This window comes from Arachis ipaensis, chromosome B03, assembly GCF_000816755.2.
Source record: "Arachis ipaensis cultivar K30076 chromosome B03, Araip1.1, whole genome shotgun sequence".
Taxonomy (NCBI): domain Eukaryota; kingdom Viridiplantae; phylum Streptophyta; class Magnoliopsida; order Fabales; family Fabaceae; genus Arachis; species Arachis ipaensis.
In genome coordinates, this window is record NC_029787.2 from 110,329,248 (window position 1) to 110,343,153 (window position 13,906).

General features: G+C 34.8%; 1 protein-coding gene across 1 annotated transcript; it reads right to left on the minus strand.

Annotated features, from left to right (window-relative positions):
* On the minus strand, positions 5,826-9,736 carry LOC107630893 (calcium-dependent protein kinase SK5). The gene is made up of 7 exons (XM_016334173.2): positions 8,937-9,736; positions 8,491-8,634; positions 8,235-8,387; positions 7,981-8,096; positions 6,761-6,928; positions 6,402-6,626; positions 5,826-6,204 (listed from the first exon to the last, which is right to left on the minus strand). Exons 1-7 carry the CDS (start codon positions 9,481-9,483, stop codon positions 6,052-6,054), a joined length of 1,506 nt encoding a protein of 501 aa, XP_016189659.1. The 5' UTR covers positions 9,484-9,736; the 3' UTR covers positions 5,826-6,051.

Genomic DNA, 13,906 nt, shown 5'->3' on the forward strand with positions numbered 1-13,906 from the left:
TGTTTGGACTTTGATTGTGTGAGCATGGAAGTATGATCACAGTCTTCTGGAAGCCAAAAGGAGGGCGTAGGCAAATTTCTCAATCCTATGGTAGTTCAATTCAACCCCTTTGCAATGCTTTGCTTGTAAAGTAAACAAGACTCTGCCCCGCTTCATCTTCTCAGACAAGAGTGAAAGCTATGGCCATCTCAGCGACAACTAGATACAGCACAAGCTCTTTTCCAACCTCAGAACAGGTTAGAATGGGAGGTTGACTCAAAAATTTCTTAAACTCTTGAAACGCTTGTTCACATTCTTGAGTTCATTGAAAATTGTGCCTTTTTCTAAGGATTTCAAATAGTGATAGCAACTTCAAGGTTGAACTAGCCAATAATCTAGATAGAACAGTCAACCTACCATTCAGTTGTTGGACTTTTTTCAAGTAGGTCGGGTAGTGCGCGGAATTACACTTCGCACAACTGAACCATCAAGTACCCTGGGTCGTCTAAGTAATACCTGAGTGAGTCAGGGTTGATCCCACGAGGATTGTGATTTGAAGCAAGCTATGGTTATCCTGTAGATCTTAGTCAGGCGGATAGAAAAGTTGTTTGTTTGTTTAAAGCGCATAAAAGGAAAATAAAGAAAACGTTACTCAATTGATGGTGAAAGCAATGATAGGAAGATGGTTAAAGCTTGGAGATGCTTTGTTCTTCTGGATCAGTCCGATCTTACTGTCTACTCTAACTGTGAATGATTTCTTCTATGTTAGGCTGTATGTGATCAACACCTTTCTTGAGAGGTCACCGATTCTCCTCCAGTGTTGAACCCCAGGGTTAGTGCGAATCCAGTCTGATTGAGGGTGAAGCTCTTGCAGTTCATTTTTCTTGATGATCCTACTCAAAATGCCACAGAAAATGTCGAATCTTCCGGATCAGAGAATGATGCGCCTTTGGTTCTGGCCTCTACCACAAAGACTCTAATCTCCCCATACCTCGGCTGAACTTGTGTCTCGAGAAGTCCCCAACGAAGTCGTAAATTAGTCGTCTAAGAGATGTATAATCTAGCTAGTGATTCATCATTGTCCTATGAAAGACTCACTCTGAACCCATGTAGAATGAGATAACCTTGTGCCGGTTCAACGCATTCATATTGATGAAGAATGAAGATACATCTTAGAATAGAGAATCAAACACGAATTGAGATAGAACAATAATACTTTATTAATCCATGAAACTCAGCAAAGCTCCTCCCCTCAACCTAGGAGGTTTAGAAACTCATACTGATAGAAAATACAATGATAGAATTTGAAATATCCTAGGTCTCATGTGTTGTTTGAAAAGTGTAAAAGTTCTCAAATAAATACTGGACTTATGACTAAGGATTACATAAGAAGGGTAAAATAGTCTTTTAGTGCCAAAATAAACTTTCAGGACCCACTTGGTGAGTGTTTGGGCATAGCTTAGTTGAGATCCACGTACTAGGAGGCTCCTTGGGCATTGAACGCCTGCTTAGGGGTCCTTTGTGGGCATTGGACGCTGGCCACTGCTCTCTGGGCGTTGGGCGCCAGAATGGGGCAGGAGCCTGGCGTTGAACGCCAGTTTTGGGCCTTCAATTTTGAAGCAAAGTATGGACTATTATACATTTCAGAAAATCTCTGAATGTTAGCTTTCCATAGCTATTGAGAACGCTCCATTTGGACTTCTGTAACTCCAGAAAATCTCTTTTGAATGCAAGGAGGTTAGATCCTAACAACATCTACAGTACTTTCTCTGTCTCTGAATTAGACTTTTGCTCCAGCTCCTCAATTTCAGCCAGAAAATACCTGAAATTGCATAAAAACACAAACTCAAAGTAGAATCTAAAAATTTGAATTTTGCACTGAAACCTATGAAAACTTAATAAAACTTAAACAAACATACTAAAAACTATATGAAAATGATGCCAAAAAGTGTATAAAATATCCGCTCATCATCGGGTTCCTCATCTCTAAGACTACTTTTTATTTGTTCGGGTTAGCTTCAATGCCTTTCTAAGTAAGCATGAATCCAAGAAAATTTCCTGTTTTTACTGCAAAGGCACATTGAGTGGGATTTAGCTCATCACATGTTGTCTAATGGTGTTGAATACCTCGAATATGTCGGCTAGCAAGCTGGTCTTACTTTGAGTTTTTACCAGCATGTCATCCACATTGACCTTCATCAATTTTTCAAGTGGGAAGAAAATACTTTGTTTATCAGCCACTGGTATGTTCTCCCTCCCCCCAATTTTTCAACCCGAAGGGCATGACTATATAACAATAATTGGCCCTAGAAGTGATGAAGGATGTCTTTTCTTGATCAGACTTATACATCGAGATTTGATTATATCCCGAGTAAGTATCCATGAGGGAGAAGAACTTGTATCCTGAAGTTGAATCTACCAAAGCTTCAATATTCGGTAGAGGATAAGGATCTTTATGGCATGCCTTGTTAAGATCAATATACTCTACATACATCTTCCATTTTCCATTTTACTTTTTTACTAGAACGACATTTGCTAGCCATAAGGAGTATTTTACTTCCCTTATAAATCCAGCTTCTAAGAGTGCTTGTACTTGCTTTTCCACGACTTGTGCTCTCTCAGGACTGAGCTTTCATCGTCATTGTTGAACAGGTCAAGATCTAGGATAAATGGCTAGCTTGCGACACATGAGATAAGGGTGTATGCTAATCATGTCTGAAACTTTCCATGTAAAGAGATCAGCATTCTCTTTCAACAAGCCAATGAGGTCTTCTTTTAACTTTTGATCCTGATTGGCCCATATTGGTCGTCTTTTGGGACTTCATCACCTATATGGACTTCTTCCATTCTTTCTTCAGGTTGGAGCCTCATGTCCTCTCGAATTCGAACCCCTCCGAGCTCTATTGAATTGACCTCCTTAATCTTTGTACAACCTCGTAAGTTTAAGTTTTCATTATAACATCTTCTAGACAACTTATGATCTCCTTTTATAGTATATATTCCTTATCAAGTGGAGAATTTCATACAAAAATAATGAGTTGACACCGCTATTGCAAGTCGGTTAAGGGTTATCTGACCTATCAAGGTATTGTAGGTTGATGCTATGTCTACCACAATGTAGTCGACTTACAGTTCGTACTTTTAACCCCTTACCAAAAGTTGTGTATAGAGTAATATACCATAGTGGTCGGATGGAGGAATCTCCCAACCCAAAAAAAAAGTGTCTAGATATGCCTTCAACTCCATTTTTTCTAAGCCGAGCTTATCAAAGGCTGGCTTAAACAAAATGTTAGCCGAATTTTTCTGATCTACCAATGTCGTGTGAAAATTAGCATTTGCTACTATCATTGTTATCACTATCAAATTATCATGATCAAGGATTACACCTTTGACATCTTCTTTTGTAAAGGTTATTGTGGACAAATTAGAAGCTTCTTTATTTTTTCCAACTTGGTAGCCCCCTTTCAAGTGTCTCTTGCGAGAGAGCTTAGTTATTCCTCCTATCACGAATCCACCAACAATTATATGGATGTGCCTCTCGGGTGTTCTTGGTGGTCGTTCACATTTTTCTCTATCTTCCTCATCTCTTTTTCTTTTGTTGGTTTCATCTGACCTCCCAGTAAGGTACATGTCCAATCACTTTTTTTTTTTTTTGCTAATTTTTCTATTACATTTTTCAAGTTGTAGCAATCATTAGTAGAATAACCATAAATTTTGTAATACTCACTGTATTCTGACCAATTTTCTTTTTTCTTGCTTTGAATCGGTCTTGGAGGTGGCATCATTTCAGTGTGGCATATTTCTCTGTAAACATCGACTAAAGAGACTCGTAATAGGGTATACGAGTGATACCTTTGAGGTCTTTCGAAACTACCATCTTCTTTCTGCATTGCTATGGGCATCCTTAGTTAGCTAGTCTCCTTCATGTTGATATACTTCTCAGCTCATTCCTGAACCTCATATAAGAAATTCGGGTGTCTTTTTAATATAGACTGTAAGAAGGGTCCCTCTCTAAGCCATTAACAAGTCCCATGATAGTTGCTTCAGTAGGCAAATTTTGAATTTTCAAACATGCTTTGTTGAACATTTCCATGTAAACCTGAGGGATTATCTGCCCTCTTGCTTGACACCCAAGAGACTCGGTGCATGCTTAGCTTTATTTTTTTGAATGAAAAATCGGGTAAGAAAGATTTTTTCCAAGTCATCAAAACAAATGATCGACTTGGGTGGAAGACTGTAAAACCACTTTATGGTCGCCTTAGTTAACGTAGTTGGAATGCCTTGCAACTCATTGTGTCATATGCATCTGCCAGGTATATACAACTTTTAAAATTGCTCAGATGATTTCGAGGGTCTGTAGTTCCATCATAAAGATCCATATTTGGGTTTCGAAACTCTGGCCCACATGATTTCTTCTGAGAAAGGATCGTCATTCCCTGAAGGAGTAGTATCTCGTTCAGTGCGAAATTTTCTGCTCTTGAACTCGGACTCCAACCTTTCTAATTTTTCTTCGAGTTCCCTTCATCTTCATATTTCTCTCCGTAGGGACCGTTCAAACTCATGCTGTCACTCTAACTGGATCTCGGGCTATTCTAACCAACATTGATATTCGTGAACCAGTCCCATGATTTCTATAGCCTCTCTGTTTCCTGATCCTTCAAGTATGTGAACTTGAGAGCCCAACCTTAGTCCTCCTAAGTCGCTTCTTCCTCCATCGTTAGCCGGACCTTTACCCCTTTCTGAATGTTGGGGTATATAGAGAGCTCAATCGTTGTTTAAGCATTCCCCATTATGGGATTCTGAATCAGAGGTTGTTCATCCATCTTCCAGTTGTTCTTCCGCCATGGTTTCGTGTTGACTTCTAGGTCCTCGACAACGACGCCAGTGTTCCTAGGATTACTTGAAACTAATGTAAGTGTTGGGTGAATGTAAGGTCCAAACTTCTTCTGGTGAAGGTCCCAACATCTTTCTCAACGAGGCAAAGTCGTCCGAGGTCTTTGATGGTGAATGGGGGATAGTACCTATAAGGTTCTCTGATACTTAAGTTAACAAAGGGTTTTAGACAGATTTTTTATGAATTAGGGTTGAGAAATACCTATGTATGATGGGGTATTTATAAAGTAAGAGTGATAATCTTGCTATCATTCTATAACTTATCCACCTATAATAATGGATGGTTACTTCTCTTTTGTTTAAAGGTTGTTGAGATCCCATATTTAAAATAGTGGGCGCATTTATCGGGATGCTCATTACAGTTAAGATTCTATATGTAAGTGGGGCCTATCAAGTCAGGTAAGTTGGCTTAATAGATCTAAACTCTTGAATTTTATAAGTTGAGTCTTATTCATTTTAGCCTGGCTTTAATATTAGGATAGTTAGTACTTAGTAAGGCCTTCATGGTAGATTGAGGGNAGAGTAAAAGAAGAAGAAAGATTCCATTATGTTTTCGTTGAAAATTAGTAAAAGTAGCTGTCCCACATGATTTGGAAGAAAGCTATTAGAGATTCTTAAGTGACATCCCACAGAATGATGAATGCTATGACTAAGAGCAAAAAGAAGAAAACGACTTTAACTAAACATCTATCCTTCCGACACTCATCCCGTCTTCACCGTTATCCATGGAGGATCGGATCAGATAATATCAGAGAAAAATCTCATTTCATAATTTCAATTATGCTATTCTTACCATACGTAGTAGTAGAATAATATAATGAACTGATATTAAATGTTCATATAATAATATTTAATTCCAAAATATTATGAACCCTCTTCTTTTTCTTTTTATAAAAGTAAAGGAACCCACTTTAATATGTACACAAGTTATCAGAACTTAGAATAATAAAAAATACTATTGAAACGATTGAGATTTGAGGCAGCAACTATAACGTCCGCAAAGCATACACCTAAGTATCTTCTGTTCTTTGGATGGGCCATTTTAAAAAAACTTCTTTTAAAATATGAGTCTACTAATATAATAGTAAATATGCAAGAATTGGTCAGAAGGCACCAAATTATGCTTGTGTCAATTTTTATATATATATTCTTTTTTTTTTTCTGTCAACAAATAAAATACTAAAGGTGACCATCAATATCTTGATTGGCTCCATTGCTTACTAATCCAAAAGCATCTCTAAAATTGAGTGTTTTTCTCATGGTTCTCCTTCCTATCCCTCCATTCCCCTTTCTCATCATCGCAGCAAATTCCCCATAATCTATTTGTCCATCCTGCATCCACCACGAAACCAAACAACAAGTTGGTATGACAAATACTAGTATGTTCTTGCCAAATCTTTGTTCATAATAATTAAAAACATATTTAAAATTATAAATAGATGTAAATATTCTTGGAGCATGCACTATACATGATGATGAAGCTAGCATAACAAAATAGGAGACATTGTAAGAAAGAAAACAACACTTACATTGTCTTGATCTATTTCTTTGATCATGTCATCAATATGTATGTCATCTAAACCGAAGTCCTTACAAGCTTGTTGAATCTCATCAATGGTTATGTAGCCACTACCATCTTTGTCAAAATACGAGAACGCTGACAAAAGGTTTTCCTCTCTCTCCAGCTTATTTAAATGAACAGTTGCAGCAATGAATTCGCCATAATCAATTGTCCCACTTTTATCAATATCCGCCTGTCACAGTCAAAATAATAAGATATTCTATGCGCAAATTCAAAATTTGACGAAGAAAGATCATATCATCAAAATGGAGTAAACTACAAATTAATCCAAAGATAAAAGTATACAAAATAAATATTTTAGCTTACTGCATCCATCAGATCCTTGATTTCAGACTCCATAAGTTCGGATCCTACTCGCTTTAAGCCGTCCTTTAACTCATCAAATGTTATGGTTCCACTGCTGTCTGTGTCAATCATCTTGAATAACTCTTTAAGGCCGCCGATTTCTTCCTCAGAAAGCCGCTCGGCAATAACCTAGGAAAGACCAAGCAAAGCTGTTAAACTGTTTGGTATTGGGATTAGATAAGCAGAAATGACTTTAACTTCCCAGCCATGATCCCATGACTCATGTTAGCTTCCCAACTTTTTTATTCAATTACTTAGCAACAACCAAAATTTGCATGAAAAGAATAAGTTCAAGTTCCTGCAGAATTGGACCAGAGCAAGCCCTGTCTTCCAATTTTTGGACTCGTGAATAAAAAGTAATGTAAAAAATTATATGAAATCGGGTTGTCCCATAGTCCACATCCAATACTCATACCAGACAGAATTCACAAGTGAGAACCAAAATTAAGAAATGAAAATCCAAAAGGGCATGTATTACAGGCTTATAAAAAATTCAGTAAACAATATCTAGACTCTTTGAAGGCTTTGAACTTTGAAGTGAAGAACAGCTTCTCTATCTATGAAATGGATCTAATTGATGAAAGCTGTCAAGAAAATCATTAGGATAAAATACGATTTTTCCAGTCCAAACATGTTGAATTTTCAATTTCCAATGCATCTAATCCTTGTATTAGGAAATATCTTTAAAAAACTTAATGCTGCAGCCAACTTATGTATCATTTGAAAAATAAGTATCACATTCCTTGAACTTAAAGAGTAGGTAAGGCCGTAAGGGATAGCTGTCTTTACAGAAATTTAATCCCTGATGGGGGGGCATCTTCCTTTCCAGCAGGCACAAAATGCCCATATACCAATCTAAGAAACCCCCTCCTACAGCCATGTGAGACATTCATGTATAATGCTCAAAATAAGAATAGCAAGATTCTCTGGCATCTTGCTTAGGAATCGAGAAACTTTTTTATGGGTCTTTTTCAAAAGAATTCATTTAATATGACAGTAACAGCCTTTCAGAGGACCTGAAATACCACTTTGAAATCTTCTTAGCCCAGTATCAAATTTTTTTCCTTAAAAAAACACCCTTTTTTTTGTTATATTAGAAAAGCAGATGACTGGGGTATCCGTAGTGATTATTAGAACAAAGAACTCATCTAGACTTAGGAAAAGGTACACAGAAGCCTTACACGCAAAGCCATCTTTTTCAGCTTATTCATTGCAGAGAATTGCTTCAGTCTAGACAAAACTGCAGAGTCAAGAGGTTTATCTGGTGCAATGTTGTCATCAACAATCCATGGGTGGCCTGAAACAAAGAAGAATGGTAGTTTCACAGTCTTGTAATATGTATAAATCTTAACAGCTGTTAACCTATTTGAAATACTAGTGCTGCAAAACTCAGCATGCTATGAAAATGGTTCACCATAAAATTTACTAGACTTACGAAGTACTTCATGTGCTGTGAGCCTGGTTTTTGGATTTTGATCAAGCATTTTCCGAATTAGATCCTTGGCGCTGTCCGAAATGCTAGGCCAGGGTTCAGACTGAAAATCAATTCTTCCTAGTAAAATCTGTCGGAAGATCCCAGGTTCAGTTTCTGAAGGTGAAATTTTCAGAACAATATTAGCAATGATAAAAGGAGAAACAATGAAAAAAAAAGCTGAATCCTGATGCTCCCAAATTGATATGCATATACCTACCAGCCCAAAATGGTGGCACCCCACTTAATAAGATGTACAAAATAACCCCTGCACTCCACACATCTGATTCTGGTCCATAATGCTTGCGCAAGACCTCTGGTGCAACATAGTATGGGCTCCCAACAACATCACAAAACGATTCACCTGAAAACTTATATCACTTCATCAGGCATGAGAGGTAGAAAATATTCAAATCATAGCAATAAGACAAGATTGCATATCTATGATTTGTTAAACAAGTAACCCAAACTTGCATCAGATAGAAAGCCAAAAGATTTGATGTCTGTAGACACCAAATTCATTGGACAGAGCAACTACAGCCAAGAACATAACCAGATTCACCCGAATTCAACAAAGGTAAAAGCAATGAATCCAATTGAGAACACAGAAATAATTACTACCCAAACGGAAAAGACAAAATCTTTAGAAAAGATGAGACAACCCACCAGGCTTATAGAAGACAGACAATCCAAAATCTGTGGCTTTGAGCTTAGCATCTTCGTCAACGCTATCGAACAAGAAATTCTCAGGCTTGAGGTCCCTATGCATGACCCCAAGAGAGTGGCAAGATTCAACAACCTCAACAATGGTCTTGATAAGCTTTGCTGCTTGTCTCTCACTGTAGTGACCCTTGTGAACGATCCTATCGAAGAGCTCGCCGCCTTCACAGAGCTCCATAACGAGATGAACGGCAAGGCTGTCCTCGAATGTGCCATGGATTCGAACCACGTTGGGGTGTTCTGAAAGATGGTGCATTATCTGAATCTCTCTCCAAACGTCGTCGTAGTCTTCTTTGCAGAAGAGCTTGCGCTTTGGGATGGACTTGCAGGCGAAGATGCGACCCGTGGACTTTTCGGTACAGTGGAAGGTTGTTCCGAATTGACCTTGACCCAGTTTTCTTCCAAGCGAGTACAGTTCCGTCAGCCTCGGGGTTCGGTGTGGGAGAACCCACGCTGGCTTCAACGGTGCCGCTGTGCTTCCCGCTTTCGACATTGCCTGATCTGGAAAGCGATGGACTTTAATCGATTCTGTGTGTGAGATAGTTTTAGTTTCCGTACTGTTATTATTACTGTGCAGTGTTTATCTATTTTGACTCAGACTAAGATGAAGAAGAAGAAGAAGAAGTAGTGAAGAAATGGGTGAGCGGTGAGCATGTTTATTGTGTTTTCATGTTGCTGAATTCTTTGTTTTCTCTCTCTTGCGCTTGCGCAGACACCATGTTTTTTTCCCTTTTTGGCGCATTCTTCCTTTCTCTCTCTACTATTATATAATTTTTTTTTTATAAAATAAGAAAAAGTTATGAATGCCATAGGTAAATACTTTTTTTAATAAATTATTAATGCACTGAAATCAAATGTTAACATTAAGATTATATTTCTAATTAATCTCATGAATTTCCATTGTATTGGCTAGTACTATTTGCTAATAAAATAGAGCACAAGTTTTAATAAATTAAACAATGTTAGTAGCGTATTTCAATTGTTTAGTTAATTTAGATGGAATTTAATTTTGAACTCACTATATGCTATAAAATATTTAACATGAATAAAATCTGAGCTTTAAGATTTTTAATTGCTGTTCATTGAATTGGTCAAATACAAGTTGTGGACTTGTGGAATTTCCTCAAATGAAATTATACCCTGCTTCTCTGGTCTACCACTTGTGTTTCGTGTCTATTTCTATGGGCTCTACTTTGAAAGTTTGGTGTGGACAAATAAATTATTGATGATGTGTTTCGGATAAACCTCTCTCCATCTCTTCGTCCACTTGAAAGTTGAAACCTTCAAAAAAACTAAATAAAAAAGTAAAAACTTATAAAAATACTTTATACACTTATAGGCTGATTTTTTTGGATATGGAAACTGTAATTGTGTTGTGCGTGGTTATGGTATACAAAGGTGTTAGACTAATTTGTGGGACAGTTTTTGTCAGATTTGGTTTTAAGAAATCGGACCATCCGATTTTAGTGTTGTTAAATTTTTTTTAAGCAATCGGAGGGTCCGTTTTGTATGGAAGGAGTACATGAAGTTCACATCAAGGTTATCGGACCCTGGGAGTTGTGAATGAATAAAATTTTAATAATTACCGTAAATGAAATCGGAGAGTACGTTTTGATTATTATATGTTTTTTTGAATAAGGTAAACAACTCGTTGGGTCCGAGTTGTACTCCTACCCCTCGCACAGTCCGATTTCTATGTGCTTGACACCATATACCGGTAAAGTTCTCCTTCTCTCCATAACGTGGTCCAACACTTACTCACTCTCCATAACAAAATTAATTTGCGACACTTATACAAGTTTATATATAAGTCACCAAAAAAAAAATACAAGTTTATATATGGTAATACCTTGAATTTCCATTTAACTTTTAAACAAATTCTAATATTAAAATTTTAAATCAATTTTATCAAAATTATATTAAATCAAATAATTTTAGGATTTAAATTTTACTTTGATTTTATATTTTACATATTTAATTTATTATTTTAATTTTATGTAAAATTTCAATTTTTCCTATCTTGCTATATTACAAAAGCCTGAGTCAGATAATGTCTTTTGATTTTATTTGTTTATTTGTTGATTCCTTTTGTTAGACTTGTATTTTGAATTGTAGTGGGTTTCTCATAGAGACGATAATTAGTTAATAGTGGAACAGTTAATATTTTGTATTGATAGTTGAAGATGGTGAAATAATTTGATAGATTTGATTAAATTATTAATTTTTAACTATTAATTTCATTAACTGTATCTGTATTTCTATCTTAGTTAAATACTGCACTGTTTAGTGATTTGCGGGCTTGGTCACGTGCTATTCAGTACTATACCATAATCGCTATGCAATTTAGCAATTATGTTCAAAGAAAGTGACCAAACAAAACAAAATACTATGATTTCTTTTTGTTCTTTTATTTTTCTCCCCACCACTTGCATGAACAAAGATAAAGAATTGACCGTACGTATGACCAATAACAAAACGGTTTTCCAGTTAAAATATGGGCTAATTTTTTTGGATATTACAATCGAAGGAATGTAATACATTAATATTATACTAATTTAGTGTAATGCATTAATATGGAATTTTTAATGTCATAAAAAATCGTGACTTACCATTTTAGAAAAAGACAAAAAAATTGTGAAAATGAGATTAACGATTTTAAGTAAGACAATTTTTTTTTTAGAATTTCTACAACCATAAAATTGTTACTCTCATTTTCTAAGTTGATTATAGTCATTGATTGTTGATCCAAAGCTTTCTAATTATTGTTCCTCTTCACTCAAATCGTTGGTAACGATTTTAAACAAATCGACACTAATGATTTCTTTAAAACCAATTATGAGTCCCATAGTTAGGTATTACACACCCAAAACTTCATTTATATGTATTACACAACTGTAATTAACATATAAAAAATAATTAGTTTAAAATATGCATAATGGGAATTTTTTGCATAATCCCTCATGGAAAACTAATAAAATAAAAGAAATTTCAAGCACGTGAGTACACCTTTCTGCCATGGTATTAGTAGCAGGAATCGATAATTGAAGAACATGATTTATTGGAACCGATGAAGGTGACACAGTTAGTATTTAGGAATGAGTGAATGAATGATCCCTTCGTAAGAAATGAGATTTGTTAATAAGATATTTTTGAGAAAGTAAAGACTGATCGTTATGATTCAATTTAAAAAAAAAAATTGTAAAATTGAATATTACAAAGTATTTATTTAATAACATTTACTATCTTCAAATTCACTAAATCAATCAAAATAAATTTGTGTATAAATATATATTGATTAATTTATTTTTAATATGTATTTAATATTTTAATATATATTTTATACATTCTCTCATTTTTTTAATTATTTAATAAAGTATGATTTTTTATCTTATATATCTTAAATAATGAGTTGTTATAAAAGTGAATTGATTATTTGATCAACGCAAGTTAGTTGCATTAATATTTACCAACAAAAATCATTTTTATTAGTATACGCGTGTTTCACTAACACAAACATATCATTTTTTTTTTGTGTTCCTTCTTTTTTGTCGCATTCTTCCTTTTCTTTTTCGCATTCCTCTTTTTTCGTTGCATTTCTTCTTCTTTTTCGCGTGTTTACTCTCCATCGTCGTTCTTTTATTGCTGCTATTGTTGCTGCAATTTTTCGTTTCCTCTTTTTTTTCCCTTCTAATTTTGCATTATTGATTTTTCTTCTTTTTTTTTTTTAACTTTATTCTTCTTAAAAGAGTAAAACAAGAAGAATTATGAGGAAATGAAATAAGAAGAAGAATATGAAAAAGAAGAAGCAACCGAAGAGGAAGAAGAGAAAGAGAAAGAATTTTGAATTATACAGAATTTATTAGAATAAAAATACATCGAAATTTCTTAACGATAACACATAAATTTCTTAGTTTTTACATAGAAATTTTGCTACAAAAGCATAAAAATGTCTTCTTTAATGTTGCATTTTTTCTTCTTCTTTTATTCCTGATATCTTTCTTTCTTTTAGTTGAATCAATGTAGGTCCATCCTCTTTTTAATAATTTTGTAGCATTATGTATTTTTTTCTTCTTTATTTGATTTTTTTTGTTTTTATTCTTGTTAAGAAAGTAAAACAAGAAGCTTGAGAAGGTAAAACAAGAAGAAAAAGATGAATAAGAAAAAAAAGAAGATTATGATGATGAAAAAGAAGAAGAAGCAACACAAGATGAGGAGGAGGAAGAGGAAGAGGAAGAGAAAGAGTTTTGAATTATGCAAAACCTATCAAAATAAAAATACACCGAAATTTCTTAATAGAACATATAAATTTCTTAATTTTTATACCAAAATTTTGCTACAAAAGTACAAAAATATATTTTCTAATGCTGTATTTTTTTCTTCTTTTTTTTCTTATATCTTTCTTTCTTTCTTTTAGTTGAATGAATATAGGTTCATCATTTTCTAGTAATTTTACAACATCATATATTTTTTTACTTTGTTTGATTTTTTATTTTTATTCTTGTTAAGAGAGTAAAACAAGAAAATTGATAACGTAAAACAAGAAAAAAAAGATATAACACCCTACCACACAAAATCTTATGCTTAAGTCATAAGACAGAGGTGGTAGGGTATTACGACCTCTAAAAGTATATATATATATATATATACACAAGGAGTCTTGGACACCCTAGTTCTCCATACTCCTCTAAGAGGTACAAAATAAAACAAGTCATTAGGAGAGTTTTATACATATGGTCATATATAAACAGTACACAAAATAATGTCCCAAAATATTCACTTCGCTGCAAATTAAAGAACTCTAGACGCCTAGCGAGGTGCCTCTCGACCTGCATCTGAAAAACACAAATATCCGTATGGAATGAGAATCAGGGGTTCTCAGCATGGTAAAGGTGTCGCATACATAAGATATAAGGTCT